This window comes from Peromyscus californicus, unplaced genomic scaffold (genome assembly GCF_007827085.1).
Source record: "Peromyscus californicus insignis strain IS unplaced genomic scaffold, ASM782708v3 Scaffold_21__1_contigs__length_65335640, whole genome shotgun sequence".
Taxonomy (NCBI): Eukaryota; Metazoa; Chordata; class Mammalia; order Rodentia; family Cricetidae; genus Peromyscus; species Peromyscus californicus.
In genome coordinates, this window is record NW_026294514.1 from 61,543,571 (window position 1) to 61,559,857 (window position 16,287).

Sequence of the window (16,287 nt, forward strand, 5' to 3'; positions counted from 1 at the left end):
CACTAGTACATGTGACATTATAACGTAGTAAATGCTGTGGAAGATATGAACATTTATGGGGGCTAGAAGTGTAGCTCAATGGTACAGCACTTGCCTAGCCCATATGAGGCCCTGGCTTCATCTCTAGCACAAGAAAAAGAAAAAATTTGAGAAAAAAAAAATCTTACCACTTCACACCTACTAGAAGGGCTATAATAAAAAAGAAAAGTATGAGCAAGGATGCAGAGACCTGGAGACTCCTCCTTACACAATGCTGTTGAAAATGTAAAATGGAGCCACTCATAAGGCATCCCAACAGTTCCTCAAAAGGTTAAACAGTGTTTCCATATAGCCCCAAAATTCTACTTCTATGTATATACCCAAGAGAAATGAGGACATGTCTACACAAAAAATGTACACAAACGTTCATAGGGGTGTTTTAGAAAGGCCAAAAAGCAGAAGATATAGTACTGATACATGCTATAACTTGGAAGAATCCTGAAAATATACTGAATATAAGTACAATAATAATATATATGTATGAGTATTCTAATAAAGCCCCATCACTGTACATGCTAACTTTTAAAAAAATTAAATAGTTGAATGAAAGAAACAAAACACAAAAGACAGCATACTAAATGACTCTAGTTCTAGAAAATAATCAGCATGGGTAAGCATAGAGACAGAAAGTACATAAGTAGCTGCCTAGGGTTGGGGGAGCTGAGAGGAAACGGGTGATGAAAATGTTCTAAAATTGGCTGTGGTGATGGTTGCACAACTGTGAATATACTAAAAGCCACCCAACTATACAGTTTTTGCTTTGTTTTCTTAAGACAGGATCTTGTTATATAGCCCAGGCTATTCCAGACCCTCCTGCCTCAGTCTCCAGGGCCCCTGGGATTACAGATGTGTGCCATTATACTCAACTGAACTATATTGTTTAGATGAATAAACTGAATGACATGTGAGTTATCATCCCCACCCCCACCTCGCTTTTTTAAAGCAAGGCCCTGTACCCCAGGCTGGTTTCCAAGGATGACCCTAAACTGATTCGCCTGCTCCCATCTCCAATGACTAGGATTACAGGCATGCCCCTATCACACCTTGTTTATGTGGTGCAGGGCTTCACACATGCTAGGTAAGCATTCTACCCACCTTCCCAGCCAAAGTTGTTTCATAAACCCGAGTTTTTTAAGTCCTTTAAACTTGAGAGCTGGGGATATAGCTCAGTTGGTAGACAGTTTATCTAGCATTGAGGCCCTGAATTCAATTTCCAGAACTGCAAAAACTAGTAGTGGCGGGCATGTGGTAGACAATGAGGTGGGACAAAAGGACCAGAAGTTCAAGGTCATCCTCAACTATGTAGTCAGTTCAAGACTAGCCTGGACTACATGAGACCCTGTCCCTTCAAACAGTAAAATAAAAAATAAAACTTGAACCCTTTACTTAATTTCTACTAGTTTTCATTTCACAAAGAAAAAAAAAGCTTTACATTTGAAAACAGAAATACAAACATTTCTTTTGGGTGTGGCGCACACCTTTAATCCCAGCACTCAGAGGCAGAGGAAGGCAAATATCTGAGTTTGAGGACAGCTTGCTCTACAAAGTGAGTTCCAGGACAGCCATAGCTATATAGAAAAACCCTGGCTCAAAGAAGAAGGAAAAAAAAAGAAGATGAAATACAAACATTTCTATATTCAAATTTTTTTTAAAGTTAACTTTTTAAAAACTTATAACAAAATTCTGTCTTAAATACTAGCTTCAAAGAATTACACTGCTCTTTACTCAAATTTCAAAATATGCTCCAAAGTACTGATGAGCTCACTGCTCAGTGCATTACCTGTTTTCTCTTTCCACTCTAGCTATGTAGTCCTGGAGCTGTTACTGTGTACTGTGGTCAGAAAGCACAAATGAAGCCATGTGTTTTCTGGGGGCAGTTTCAACTGCAAAGAATTCAAATGGGGGGGGGGGGCACACCAATCAAACATGTCATAAATAGCCACCCCAAATCTACACACATCGAATTTTCAGAAGAGGATTACAGGAAAAACATTCCAAACTCCTTAGACAGATGTACACGGAGATTGGTAAGACGTCCTTCTCTACAAGACCACCCTAGGGTCTTGCTTCTCAAAGCATGCTTCCTGCACAGCAGTATCAATGACTTTGGGATTGTGCTAAAAATACACATTCCAAGGCCCCAGTCCTCCTCACCCAGCATCTTCAAGTTAACAGTGTCCCCAGGGGATGTGTCTGCACACTAAAATCTGAGGACCACTACCAATTCTCCCCTAAATTAAGATGGCTAGAGGCTGCAGTAGACTAATATCTTTGAAAACCTGTCATACATACAGCTCCGATTCTCGGCCAGTTGGTCCTCAGATCCATCTCTGGTTCTTCTGATGTGTTTCAAATTGCAGCGGAGGTAACCTTTACAGGCAGGATGTCCAGGCAGAAGGGGCTTTGTATATGTGCAGCTGCAGCTCTATCCTCCCAGAGCTGTGCCAGGTGGGACTCCACAATTCCAGTTTCTGGAGGAGCCCCACTGCCCCTGGAGTCTGATGTGGTCTCCTTCCTTTGACTTCTGTCCCTGCACTCTGGTGGCAGTGGCTTCCTGTATGTTGCTTCATCTCTGAGTTGCATCACTGCCTTCAGCTTCCATGCTCTGTTCTCCAGCACCTGTGCCACAGCTCCCCTGAACTAAACTCCTCTCATCAAACAGTAAGAGGGGGTTCTGATCACATCATTTGGAAATCCGCACTATGTACCACACACATATATACCCCCCCAAAAAAAAAATTCGTGAATGGCCTCTCTGCTACAAAAGGGAGGTATTGTACACACAGTAAACCTCACATTTCCCACATCCTGACAAGCTCTAGCAAACCAGAAGAAAAATCAGCCCTGAGCTATCTGTACAGCAGATGTGAATGTATTCTGAATGCATGTCCTCGGAATGTATTTTTAACACCATAACCACCACTCCCCCCAGCCAACCAGAACAGCTGGTACAGCAGCTATTGTTTTCATCCTGAGGAAAGGCAGGGAGACACCCCCTGACCAACAAAAGTCTGGACTCACTTGAATCTCCGAGGAGTCCATCCCTCTCCACCATGATCTTAGCCTTCATTCATCACTCCCTTCAGTCACAAGATCTGATCGCCTCACACTAGTACCTATCTTAAGGACAAGCACTAGGAAAGGGCATTCCTATCAGTACCAGGGCTTCCTAAACTAGTTCCTGGGGCACATCTGATCGTCACTCCCTCGCTTCGAATGGCCTTCACTGGTGCTCTCTTGCAGCCTGGCCCTGAATGATCGTTCCAGCCTCTTCCACTCAACCTGACCATTTCCAGGTGTGCCTAAACTTTCAGATGCCACGTTCAAATCTTCCACAGCATTTACTATGTTATAACATAACGAGTACAGGGGTCCTCTCCCTACCTGACAGGTAACCCCTAGATGGAGAAACTGCCTCTCATCAGTGAGATCCTCATCAAGGTTCAAACCCAGACCCATGTTTTACTACTTCTACCACCCTGGGCAAGTCATTTAACTGCTCCACTTCAGTTTCCAATCCATAAGAGCACAATGACAGATACCAGTAACCATTAACTCCAAATAAATTAACCCAACTGAAGTGCTCAAAGCTAACCCAAGAGAAACTGAAGAACCGTTGCATGCGATCGCTCTATCATCACTGGCGCTGTTAGAATAGCACAGGTGTTCAATCCCATGTGCTGAATGACTGAGGTACCTCACAACAGTGTAACACAGCAGCACCTAAATGCATCCCCCACCCCCAATCGCAAGTAACAGAGGCTGACAGAAGATAAAGCAAGAAATGGCTCTTCCAGTAAAGGGTAACTAACTGGCCTCGGAGGAAAGGCGCACTGCAGCAGGATGAGCAAGCCCGTGCCAGCCGGAACTGCCAGGGATGCCCGACGGTGGCAACCTGCTCTCCGCCACCTGTCCAGCCACCTGCCCGAGGAAGCCCTTCCAACAAGGAGGGCTCACCTCAGCAAGAAACCATACGCAGTTTTCACGAGGAACAAGAAAGGGAAAGCAAAGGGTGCAACTTTATTCTTCGGGAAAGAAAACAAAAAGGCATGCGTCTCTCTGCACTGCATCCCGGGCGGCTGGAGTTCTCCACGAAGAGTTCTGTGCCCAGCGGGTGAGGAGTCCCGGCTTTCCCGAGGACGGAGGGAGAAGCGGCCACTACACGCGCATCCCTTCCCTTTCGGGACCTGGGGGTGGGTGAGGACCCCGCAGCCGGGTGGGCACTGGAGGGTGAGGCCAACACAGGTGAGTACGGGAAGCAGCGCCCGGTTCTCAAACGTACAGACCTCCGGGCCTCGGGGAGAGCGCGCCTGTGGTCCCCGCAACGACCCAGCAGCACGCCGGGCCTCAGTCTCCTCGGCGGCGGCGCCCACCTGCGCCCAGTCCCCGCGGCCCCGTCCCCGCGGCCCGGTCCCCGCGGCCCGTTAGGCGGCGGCGCGCTCGGCCCGGCGGCAGCGACCGCGGGACCTCGGCCGGGCCGGGCCTGGGCGGCCGCTCGCACACGGCCACGGGCCTCGGCAGGGACCGCGGCGTGAGGGGCGCGCGCCCGGCCGACGCCGCGGGCTCACCTTCTGCCGGATCTGGCCCGACGTGGACACCTTACGGATAAGCTTCTGTGGGGAGCCGGGCTCGGCCTCGGGTTCGCTGTCGGACGACTCCTCAGGCGGCGGCGGCGGAGGCGGCTGATGAGGACCCGGCGGAGGGGCGCCCGCCGCCGCCGCCATGCTGCCCGGCCAGCGCGCGCGCCGCGGGGGGGCGGGGCGGGGCGGGGATGGGATGGGCCGAGCGCCGGGGGCGGGGCCGGGGCGGGGCCGGGGCGGGGCCTAGAGGCCGGCCGCCCCACCCCACCGCGTCCTGGTCGGCAGTGGGCGCAGACGCAGGCTTGTCCGGCCCTCGCTGGTTATTTCTGCCCCTACCCATCTCTTTCCTTCTTCTGTCTTGTGTCGTTTTCTTCTTGGAACACAATTTCTGTTTCTTGTTTCTAAGTACCCTTTCCTTGTTTTCACACCCGAGTAAGTGACCTCTAGGAGGCCGTTGGACTATGTTGGTGAAAGTTTGCAGAGTGGATGCGTGCGTGCATGTACACCGGGAGAGAGAGAAGACAGAACTCTGTAAGGGAGAGATGGAGAAAGTAAGCTGGACTTGCCCCTAACCTGGGAACCGTGTTCTAGGCGGAGGCCAGTTCTGTGCAAAAGCCCAGCAGCGAGAAAGAAAAGAAGCTGTGGCTTAGAGAGAGGGAAATGGCGTAAGATAAAAACTGGAGAGCTGTGGGGTCAAATGAGGCTATGAGGACCAGATTAAGGACTGGCCTTTTCTGCTGAGGCCTGAGGGCAGCAAGTAGCTCCGGGGTGGGGGATGAGGGGTGGAGGTGGGTTAAGCTGGCGCTAGCTGGGTCACAAAGCTGGGACCTATGATCCAGGCTTTGACGTATTGAGCAAGTAGGCAACCTGAATTACTGGGTGAGGCTGAGAGATAGAGAAGGGAACTGAGATTCATAAGGGAATGATGGGGCACTAAAGGAAGGCAGAAGTGATCGGCATGAACTCCACACTGGGGCAAAAGAGGAAGGCTATGCAGTTGGAGAAGGAGTCGCTTGAGTTTGGGGTGTTTGGGGCACATGGATGGAAAAGGACTCAGTGCCATCCAGGAGAATGTGCTACCCTTCTACTGTGCCTGGCTGGAAGGGTCAAGTCAGCAGGGGACTGACTAGCTATCCCCTCCCCATTTCAGAAGGCTGCTGCTAGAGACCAGGGGCCTCTGTCCTGACCACCAGTCAGCAAGCTCTGGGCCTCACTGCCCTGGGCAACTCTTTCCAGAGGCAATACAAGTCAAACACCACCAGGAGCCACGGGATGCCGTCTGGCACAAAGATGAGGCCAGGACACTGACCTCACAGCCAGCACAGAGGAAGACCAGGCCCAATGCAGGAATGTCGTAGAAAAGATCTGAGACCCCTGGGTGAACTAGGACACTCCACCCTGTGCTATACCCACTACATGCAAATATTTATATGTAAATCACAATTAACTAGCATTAGAGAGTTCATGGCCAGCCTAAGCTCTGGAATGACATTTTTAAAAAGAACCAAAAATAAATAAAAACTCCAATTAACTAAAAAACAAATTTCAGTTCCTCAGTGGCACTCGTCACATTTGCAGCACTCCGTAGCCACAGTGGCTTTAACAGCTATCAGAGTGGGTGTACCTCCATCACAGGCAAGTTCTACTGCACTTCATAGTGACAACTCCGAACTATAGATCACCTGCACATGCTGAATGAGACATAGCCCTCAGCCACACCCTCCAGAACCAATGGGAAAGAAAGACCCTGACACGGAAGTCTCAGGCATCATTCTCTAGGTGTGTCAAGGAGGCAGGATGTAAACTCAGACCAGCTGATTCCTGAGTTTGGGTGCTGCAGGGTTGGTCTCCCAGGAAGCCAAGACCTGGGGGACATTCATATCATAGGTAGAGCATGGACAGAAAGACAGAGTATGGGGTAGAAGGAAGTTCACCATAATTCAGTACTGAAGTCTTGACCTCATCAAAGAATGAGACTGTACGTGACAGTATTTGTAGAGTGGGTCTTTAAAAGGTAATTGTGGCGGGGTGGTGGTGGTGGTGGCGCACACCTTTAATCCCAGCACTCAGGAGGCAGAGCCAGGCGGATCTCTGTGAGTTCGAGGCCAGCCTGGTCTACAGAGGGAGATCCAGGACAGGCACCCAAACTACACAGAGAAACCCTGTCTTGAAACCCCCCCCTCAAAAAAAAAGGTAATTGGGACAGTGAGGCGGCTTAGGAAGAAAAGGTGTTTACTATGAAGAGTGAGGACTTAAGCCCAATCCCTAGAACTCATATGGTGGTGAGAAAAAAAAAACAAATTGTCCTCTGACCTTGACATATGTGGTACACACACGCCTAGTCACACCACTAAAATTTTTAAATGTAAAAAGTATTTTTTTAAAAAAAAAAAAAAAAAAAGAAGCAATGTTAAGATGAGGTCATAGCTACAATCCCAGCACTCGGGAAGCTGAGGCAGGAGGATCTCAAGTTTGAAGACCCTAGCCCAAATAAAAGGAGAAAGAAGAGGAGGAGGGGAGGGAAACAAAGCCCTTGTGCACCTAGACAGAGACTTGTGCAGTGGATTAGAAAGGGATTAGAGACAGGGAAGGCATTAGAAAGGGCTGTGACAACGCCATGCTGACCAGGCCGGCTCCAGGCTGGTTGTCTTAGAGGTAGGGATGATGGACAGGAGACAAAGCAGAAGAGGGAAGATGACCAGCTGCTCACAGCACAAAAGGGGAGTAGGAATCTGGCTGCCCTTCCGTGAGGGGCTTTCTGGGCATGGCAGCAGCAGCAGCAAGAGCCCCACAACGTAAGAAAGAAATGGGTTTGGCTTGAGGTGCTGGGTGTGTTGACCACACCTGCTAGAAGCTCAGGGTACATCTGGGCTCCAGAGTTGGTGATTTTTAGAAACCAAAGGCATGGGGAAGAGCATGGTAGCAGCAGCAGCCGGCAGGGAGAAATCGGGGCTGGAGAGGAGGATGGAGAGAGAGCTGCAATCAGGAAAAAGCCCTGGACACTGCCACAGCCAAGGAGCCTAAGGAGACAAGATGACTGTGTGACTGTGTGTCCCATGGATCTCAGACATGATCTTGGAACAGGAAAGGGCCATTAGGTAAGGAAATCTGAAGAACAAAGTATGTGTTTAGTTTAATAAGAATGTGTCAATGCCAATTCACTTGGGGCAGCCACCGGATTGCACTGATGTAAGATATTAATAATAGGGAAACAGTGTGGGTCCTTCTGTGCTCATTTTTCTGTAAATCTAAAACTATTTGAAATAAAACATGTACTTAGGAGAAGGGTATTAGGCTTGAAAAGAATTACATTATGCTCTGAAGGCAGAGAAATCTAACTTGGACATGATTTTTTTTTTTTTTTTTTTTTTTTTTTTGACACGTGAAGAAGCCCTTTTGTTCCCTGGTAAATGCACAGTGTGGTTCCCTTGGAGATCTCAGGAAGCTGAGCCATCAGCTCCCCCAAGGCGGCTGGCTAGGAAGAGCGTATTCCCTCTGGTGCCTCTTTCCCTGAGTGAGTCACACAATGAATCATGTCTAATGATGTGCTGCGCCCTGAGTTTACCCCACCTGGAGGGCATACCAAGGTGGCAGTAATAACACACCTCACATCGAACCTCATCAGTCTCTGTGACATGCAAGGAAGAGGACCCATCTTGTCAGAAAGAACCGCCTGACTAGAATGTCTGTACCCGAAAGCTTGAGATGACCCTCATTCTCCATGAAGCAGGACAGCTTCTCACTGAGTGTGACAGAGAGACTCTGTGGGTCCCAGAACATTTTCGACAACCACAAGAACACCCCACCACACACAAACTTCTAAATGTGCATGACTTCCACCCCTACATGCCCCACCCGCCCCTGGGACCTGTTCACTATCTGGTCTGTGAAATGGATGTGGAAGCAGGCAATAAAGCATGTCAAAAGAGCAGGAAAACCAACAGCCCCCAAAGGAGTTGGCATGCGGAAAAAAAAAAAATGTAACAGAAGTAGATTAACACAGGAGAAGAGGGAAGATCGGGGAGATCCAAGCCAGAAAAGGGGCTCTACCAAGGTAAGCACATGCCTGCAGGATTGTACTACAATAGCTTTGCACAATGAGACCACGGGGGGAAGCAGCAGCCCCATGAGGGCTCTATCATATCTGACAACCACATGTGAATGGCAACTGTGTCGGTCGGTAAAATTTCCAGATAACTAAAGGGCAGGCATTGTTTATTCACGAACATTCTGCGCGCCTCGCTGGCCTGCCAGCGTCTTCGGTCTAATCTCGCTGAACTGAGTTTCTCCCCTAACAAATAGGTGGTGGTTCCACCTGCTGGGGCAACTGGCCATCACGTGAAGTGCCTGGCACCAGGCAGGCACTCGGTACGTGGCAGGAATCCATGTCTCTCCAGCCCTCTGGTTGCTGGATGCCGAACTTTGTCCCAGGTTCTTCCACTGGGCTGAGGAGAGAGCTCAGTGAGGCGAGCACTTGTCGTCAAGCCTGACAACATGACTTGGATCTCCAGGACCTTTTGATGGAAAGGGAGAAGGCACTCTCTCTCTTTCTCTCTCTCTCTCTCTCTCTCTCTCTCTCTCTCTCTCTCTCTCTCTCTCTCTCTCACACACACCACACACACACACAAAACCAGTGTATCTCGGGGCTGGTCAGATGATGCACAACAGGTAAAGACTCTCGTCATCAGGTTCTTCCACCAACTTTGTCCCAAATGCTCCTTTGTCTGTACAACACTCTCAATTCTTTGTACTGTTTGTTTATTTATTTATTCATTCATTCATTATTTATTTGCATTGCACCTGTCCCTAAAATTCTGGGCCACACATTCAACCTACCCTCAAACTTGCTGTCTCCTGAGGGTTCTTCATGCCAGCAGAGAACACATAGATATGTGCAGACTGAGCTGAGCCAGTACCACACACACACACACACACACACACACACACACACACACACACACACACACACACACAGCAGGCTTGCTGGGGCAGCTGGCTGCTGGTTTCCTGCCCCCCCCCCCCTCCCTCTGCAGCTGCAGTGTAAACAAACCAGCACCTGGAGGCCTGTTTTGGATGTTTTAGCACCGAAATAGCTTGGAGGGCAAGGGCTGTTCTGACCTCTGGTCCCCAGGGCTCGGGCTTCGGCCTTCCCTCCTGGCTCTCTCACCCACACTGCTCCAAAGGTCGGGCCTATTAATGTCCACTCTGATTTAGGATGTCCTGGGGTCAAGCAATGCAGGAACCAACAGGATGGTTCTCACCAGGAGCTGCTAGGCAGAGTCCCAGCCTCCTTGACTGGCAGAGAGCTCCACCCACCAGGAGCTAACCACTGAGAACTGTGTCTGGTAAAAGGCAGGGGGATAAGATCATGAGGAAGCACAGTGTGGGCTCCCCCAAAAGCATGCCATCCCTTCGCTGAGCACCATGACAGCGGTGTGCAATGGTAGCTAGCTGTTCCCTAGCTTGGGAGGAAGAAAAGATAGACTGGTGTCTGCCCCGATAACCCACAAGTTTCTACTTATATTACTGTTTTCTTAGCTTCAAAAATGAGTCTTCATCTCTGCCAGTACCAGGGGACCTCACAGTCAGCACACAGGTCCAAACCTTGCTTTGTCTGTGTGGTACCGAGTGCAGCCAACTGTGCCTCCACATCCAAATCCCAGGCATCATAGCACACACCAGCCTGAAATTCAGATGTTGACACCTCCATGCACACAGAACCTCAGCTCTCTACGGCTGCTCTTGGCATCAGAAAACCAATCCCAGGAGTATACACTGTGCAGGTTAATCTTCTTTGTCAACGTGAGTGGCTTTTAGAATCACCTAGGCAACACCTCTGGGTGTCTCTATGAAGGCATCTCTAATGAGGTTTAACCAAAGGGAGGGGATTTGCCCTGAAAAAAAGGAAAATGCAAGCTGAGCACCAACCAGCGTTCATCTCTCTTTGAGCACAGATGCAGTAGGAGCAGCTTCCTCGTGCTCCCCAAATCACAGTAGACTCTATCTCCTGACACCGTAAGCCAAGATAAACCCTTCCTTCCTTAAGTCACATTTCTCAGGCATTTTGTCACAGCAATAAGAGAAGTAATTAGTTACACACACACACACACACACACACACCCTACTACTAATAGTGAATAGGCTGAACTATACAGAAATCTCCAGACTCCCCTTAGCTACTTCCTAAATATGGATAAGAGCCACATATCCGTCCATCTCCTACCATCCCCAACACACACAGCCTGCCCTCATGGCTGCCAAGAGAATTTTTTGGTATAATACCGGTTGCTGGGTACTGCAGCCAGGAATGGCCTTCTGGTTGAAAGGGCTTGGAAGAGCCCCCCCCCCCCAACTTTTTTGTTTTTGGGGATTTTTTGTTTTTGTTTTTTTTTGAGACAGGGTTTCTCTGTGTAGTTTTGGTGCCTATACTGGATCTTACTCTGTAGTCCAGGCTGGCCTCGAACTCACAGAGATCCGCCTGGCTCTGCCTCCTGAGTGCTGGGATTAAAGGCGTGCGCCACCACCGCCCAATGGAAGAGCCCCTATTGTGCTCCTTCCACCATCTCTGACACCAGCACTCTCCATTCCCTCTTTGTAATAACAATATGATCATGAGGTCCATTGGTCTTGATAAACCCCTTTCCCCAGGCCTGGGCTCCACCACTGCTGCCCATGAGATGTTGGTCCACCAAGCCAAAGCTGAGCCAGCCAGACTCTCTTGCCCCAGACAGCAGAGGCTAGGTGCTGGAATGGCCTGGGGGCTGGCAGTCCCAGCTTCTGAGCTGAGTCCCCAGGACCTTGACAGCTTCTGCCAACACCGGGCATGACAGCTCAGGTTCTTCCTCGGTTCATTTCAGCTTTCCGGACACTCCAGGGGCCTCCTTTTCTGTTCTGCTCCCTTTTATTAACCAAGTCTGGTTTGGTTGATTGTGTCTGATAGAAACTTGACCAGCAACCGAAAGCTCAAACAGGGACTGGACCCCAAAGTGGAATCGCAAGGGTATTTCTGTCTGTATTTGTTTTCTGCTCGGTTACCTCAGGAACCTCTGAAGAGGGCCTGGGTCTAGGATGGTCAGAAAACTAAACTTGTTTACCACTCCATGTGTGTCCAGAGATACAGGACCGAAAGCCCTGGATACACCCAGGCCCCAGTGGAAGAACCCAGTGGCACTGAGCTACTTTGTGAAAGGCCGCCTTTTCCTCTAGATGGTGCCCCTCACTCCCGAGCTCCAGGGACCCTAAAGGTGTCAGTCTCTGTCAGTGACAACAGCCCAGTGCCCAGCCAACCAGCCTGACTTGTTATCAGAGAGTCCACAGACTTTATTTCCGGGAGGAACACTTGGGCTTTCATATCCATCTAGCATAACTCTGAAAGGTTCCTGGGGCTTCGCTCAAGGCACCCAGGACTACAAGCCACTTCTAGGTAACTAGGCTAACTCTTCACTCATCCGGGACTGCCTCCTCATCTTTCTTCACTTCCGTGTTCTCTCCCCCATCTTTCAGATTTTGGCGAGCAAACTCCTCAAAAACCAAATTTTCATCCTGAACACTAGAAGAAAAAAGACAACAGGTTAGTCAGTGCTTACTCTGAAGCTGAAGATGAAATCCTGAATGAAACAAAACCACTGGTCTTTCTGCAGTAAAGGAACCAATCCAAGATGAATGTTTTTCCCCAGGATGAACAGGGCCATACCATTCCCCAAGATGGAACAGGACCATGTCATCCCAGGATGAACAGGACCATGCCATCCCAGGATGAACAGGACCATGCCATCCCAGGATGAACAGGACCATGTCATCACCAGGATGAACAGGACCATATCATTCCTGGGATGAACAGGGATCATGTCATCCCGGGATGAACAGGACCATGTCATCCCAGGATGAACAGGACCATGTCATCACCAGGATGAACAGGGACCATGTCATCCCAGGATAAACAGGACCATGTCATCCCAGGGATGAACAGGACCATGTCATCCCAGGATGAACAGGACCATGTCATCACCAGGATGAACAGGGACCATGTCATCACCAGGATGAACAGGACCATGTCATCACCAGGATGAACAGGGACCATGTCATCCCAGGATAAACAGGACCATGTCATCCCAGGGATGAACAGGACCATGTCATCCCAGGATGAACAGGACCATGTCATCACCAGGATGAACAGGGACCATGTCATCACCAGGATGAACAGGACCATGTCATCCCAGGATGAACAGGACCATGTCATCACCAGGATGAACAGGGACCATGTCATCACCAGGATGAACAGGGACCATGTCATCACCAGGATGAACAGGGACCATGCCTTTTTCTTCAGGGATTTTTTTTTTTTTTTTTTTTTTTTTTTTTTTTTTTTTTGGTTTTTCAAGACAGGGTTTTTCTGTGTAGCTTTGGAGCCTGTCCTGGAACTCACTCTGTAGACCAGGCTAGCCTCAAATTCACAGAGATCCACCTGCCTCTGCCTCCTGAGTGCTGGGATTAAAGGCGTGCGCCACCACTGCCTGGCATCTTCAGGGATTTTTAGGGCTTTTGTTTTCTTTTGTTTTTGTGACAGAGTCTCACTCTATAGACCAGCCTGGCCTTGAACTTGAAGTGATTCTCCTGCCTCAGCCTCCCAGGTACCTGGATTAAAGGTAAGCCATCACTCCTAGCTAAGACTGTACAAACAAAAGTAAGAAGAACAGTGTAAAAAGCTACAGAACAAAAGACACATCTGGCATAACTATGTTATATATGTGTATATGTATATGTGTGTATATGTATGTGTATGTATATATATGTATATGTCATCTCAAGTTCTTACAAGCAGCAGGACACAGGGACTCTGAACAGACATTCTGAGAGGAGTCTATGGGGAAAGGAGTCACACAACACGGGAAAACTCAGAGCAGCATTCAAATGGCTCACCTTTCCTTTGCTGTAGGCCCAGAATGAAGGGAGTGGGCAAAAAGGGAGATAGAGAGAGAGAGAGAGATCAATTAATTATTTTTTAATGAGGTTTTGTGTATCCCAGGTTAACCTTAAACTCATTATAGCCTGAGGATGACCTTGAACTTCCAGCCTCTCAGACCTTTTTCAACTTCTTCTTCTCTTTTTTTGAGATAGGTTCTCACTAGTTGCTAGGCTAACTTTGAACTCACAAAGTTCCTGCTCAACCCCCTGGTGGCTGAAATGACAAGCCTGTGCCACCATGATTCTATCTCAAAATAACAAAATGAAGGCTGGTAGAGCACTTGCCAGGGCCTTCTAGGCCTTAGATTCAACCCTCATTCCAATGAAATTTTAAGATAAAATAAAACTTCCACTGGAAAGAGACACCCAAGAATTTTATTCTGTTGAGTAAAGGAACCTTGAGCCTGAAGGGGTAGACCACAAGGATAGCAACCCTGACATCAGGGTTTTGAGCCATTTCTCTGGCCCCAACTCTCTGAAATCTTAAGCACAAAAGATCACTGTTTCATCTTAAAATTACAAGTTGTCTAATGTAGGGTCTGTAATGACCAGACTGTGAAAATACTCTAAGTGAAGGGAGAATAACTCCACTTCTTCCAAAGTAAGTCACCTGTATTGAAAGTTCCAAAAAACAGCCAGGTGGTAACGGTGCACACTTTTAATCCCAGCACTCAGGAGGCAGAGGCAGAAGGATCTCTGTGAGTTCCAGGCCAGCCTGGTCTACAGAGTGAGCTGCAGGACAGCCAGAGCTAATACAGAGAAACCCTGTCTCAAAAAAACAAAACAAGAAAGAAAGTTCATTCCAGAAAACTACCCAACATAAGTGTGGTTTCAGGAGACTGTTTTCAATGTCTTTGAAGAGAACCAGGATATCTGAATCTTACACCATTAAAAAAAAGTTTTCTTGGTGGCTGGGGATGAGGCTCAGTATTAGAACACCTGCCTAACATGTGTGAGATGTTGAATTCATCTCTAGGGGGAAAAAAGAAAGAGAAAAAGGAAGAAAGAGAAAAGGAAGGGAGGGAGGAAGGAAGGAAGGAAGGAAGGAAGGAAGGAAGGAAAGAAGGAAGGAAGGAAGGAAGGAAGGAAGGAAGGAAGGAAGGAAAGAAGGAGGGAGGGAGGGAGGGAGAGGGGGAGGGAGGGAGGGAGGGAGGGAGGGAGGGAGGGAGGGAGGGAGGGAGGGAAAAAGTATTGAGGAGCACATTTTCAAGACTGCTTGAATCTGTATTTTCCTGGATTGCCATCCTGATTAGTCTCAAATAAATGTTTAAAATTGCATTTTAATAAGACAAACATAAATGAACAAAAATGTATGACTAGACTGCATTTTCTCCCAAAGGGAAGCTCTTGGCAAAGTCAGGGTTTGGGTCTACAATATTTGGCAAAGATACTTTGAGACATTATTTTTTGGCAGTCTTGCTATTTACTGTCTAGGCTGGCCTCAAACTTGCCATCCTCCTGCCTCAGCCTCCTGAGCACTGGGATTACAGGCATACCCTAGCACACCTACCTCCATTTCACTTTTCTTCTGAGAACCTCCTAGCTCATACGCCATCCCATTCACATCTTTGCAGGAACAGTGGGAGTGTTGCAGTGTGCTCACAGATGTGTGCAACAATTGCTCCATTTTATATCCACACAAGAGTGAGTGGATGGATCATCATGAACGGAGACGGTGGAAACCCAGGCTGACCTTTTCTACCATTTTCTGTAATCTCATCACTATTACTACTTTCAAAAATATGTATCACCTTCTAGATGTTGTTGACACTTCCAAACGAGAGGCCTTTCGTTGTACATAAAGCAGTTCCTCGGGCTCCTCAGAGGGTTTGTCTCTAAATCTAAATCAAGGTCTATGGACAGCAGAGCTTCCGCAGTGACACTGTCCCTGCTAAAATCGAGGCCAGCCATACTCAACAGAGAGTAGGAATGTTACACCCTCCACATGTAGACAGGGGTGGACAGGCCCAGGGCTCAGTGGGTGAGCTAGCTCTCCCTTCCAGGCTGATCTGGTCACCCTGTGGATGACACCCATGCTCAGAGGGATAGTCAAGGAAGACCAGAGATACACTGATGGGCAATAATTTTGCCTTTGGTTAATGGGTGGGGTGCATCCTGGACCATGGGAATGACTGACCTGTGTCCTCGGGCTGTGGGTGCATGAGACGAAATGGCACCTCAGTGGCCACTTCACTAGAAAAAAGGAAGAATACAGGCTGGTGAGTGTACACACAGGCAGATACACACACAGTTACAGATCTCACACACACACACACACACACACACACACACACACAGAGAGAGTTACAGATCACACAACACAAAACTGGGGCCTCTGAGATTCTCCAGAAGATTCATTCAGTGAGATTCAAAACAAAACAGACTTCAGGAAGTGGTCAGGCAGGAATTTGAAATGTATTCCCTGGAATGTGGTCTAGGAACTTCACTCAGGCGTGGCTGAGGCAGCTAGTGTTTTTAGTTCCCTGTATCCTGGCTGTAGAGATGTGACACTGTGGGAAGAGACAAGGTGAAACCCTAAAGGAAGGTTGGTTATTAAAAAAAAACATTCATAGGGCTGAAGAGGTGGCTCAGTGGTCAGAGCACCTGCTGCTCTTCCAGAGGATCTGGGTTTAGTTCTCAGCACCTACATCAGGCAGCTCACGACCGCCTGTAATTCCAGGCCCAGGGGATCGATTCAACACCC

At 48.5% G+C, this 16,287-nt stretch overlaps 2 protein-coding genes across 4 annotated transcripts in view; both read right to left on the minus strand.

The window, feature by feature from the left end:
* Positions 1-4,781, minus strand: part of Dgkd (diacylglycerol kinase delta) — a 104,278-nt gene extending 99,497 nt beyond the window's left edge. The window contains exon 1 of one of the 3 annotated variants that reach the window (XM_052750492.1): positions 4,608-4,781. In XM_052750492.1, the coding sequence (XP_052606452.1) occupies positions 4,608-4,763 (156 nt within the window). In that variant the 5' untranslated portion in view covers positions 4,764-4,781. Of the gene's footprint in view, positions 1-3,996; positions 4,357-4,607 lie in introns of those variants that run through there. The other 2 variants (XM_052750493.1, XM_052750494.1) reach the window with 2 other exon arrangements.
* Positions 4,782-11,825: 7,044 nt separating this feature from the next.
* Sag (S-antigen visual arrestin) overlaps positions 11,826-16,287 on the minus strand; it is a 42,495-nt gene continuing 38,033 nt past the window's right edge. The window contains exons 15-17 of the mRNA XM_052750495.1: positions 15,721-15,776; positions 13,539-13,548; positions 11,826-12,168 (exon numbers count right to left, since the gene is read on the minus strand). Of these exons, the coding sequence (XP_052606455.1) occupies positions 12,060-12,168; positions 13,539-13,548; positions 15,721-15,776 (175 nt within the window). The 3' untranslated portion in view covers positions 11,826-12,059. The remainder of the gene's footprint in view (positions 12,169-13,538; positions 13,549-15,720; positions 15,777-16,287) is intronic.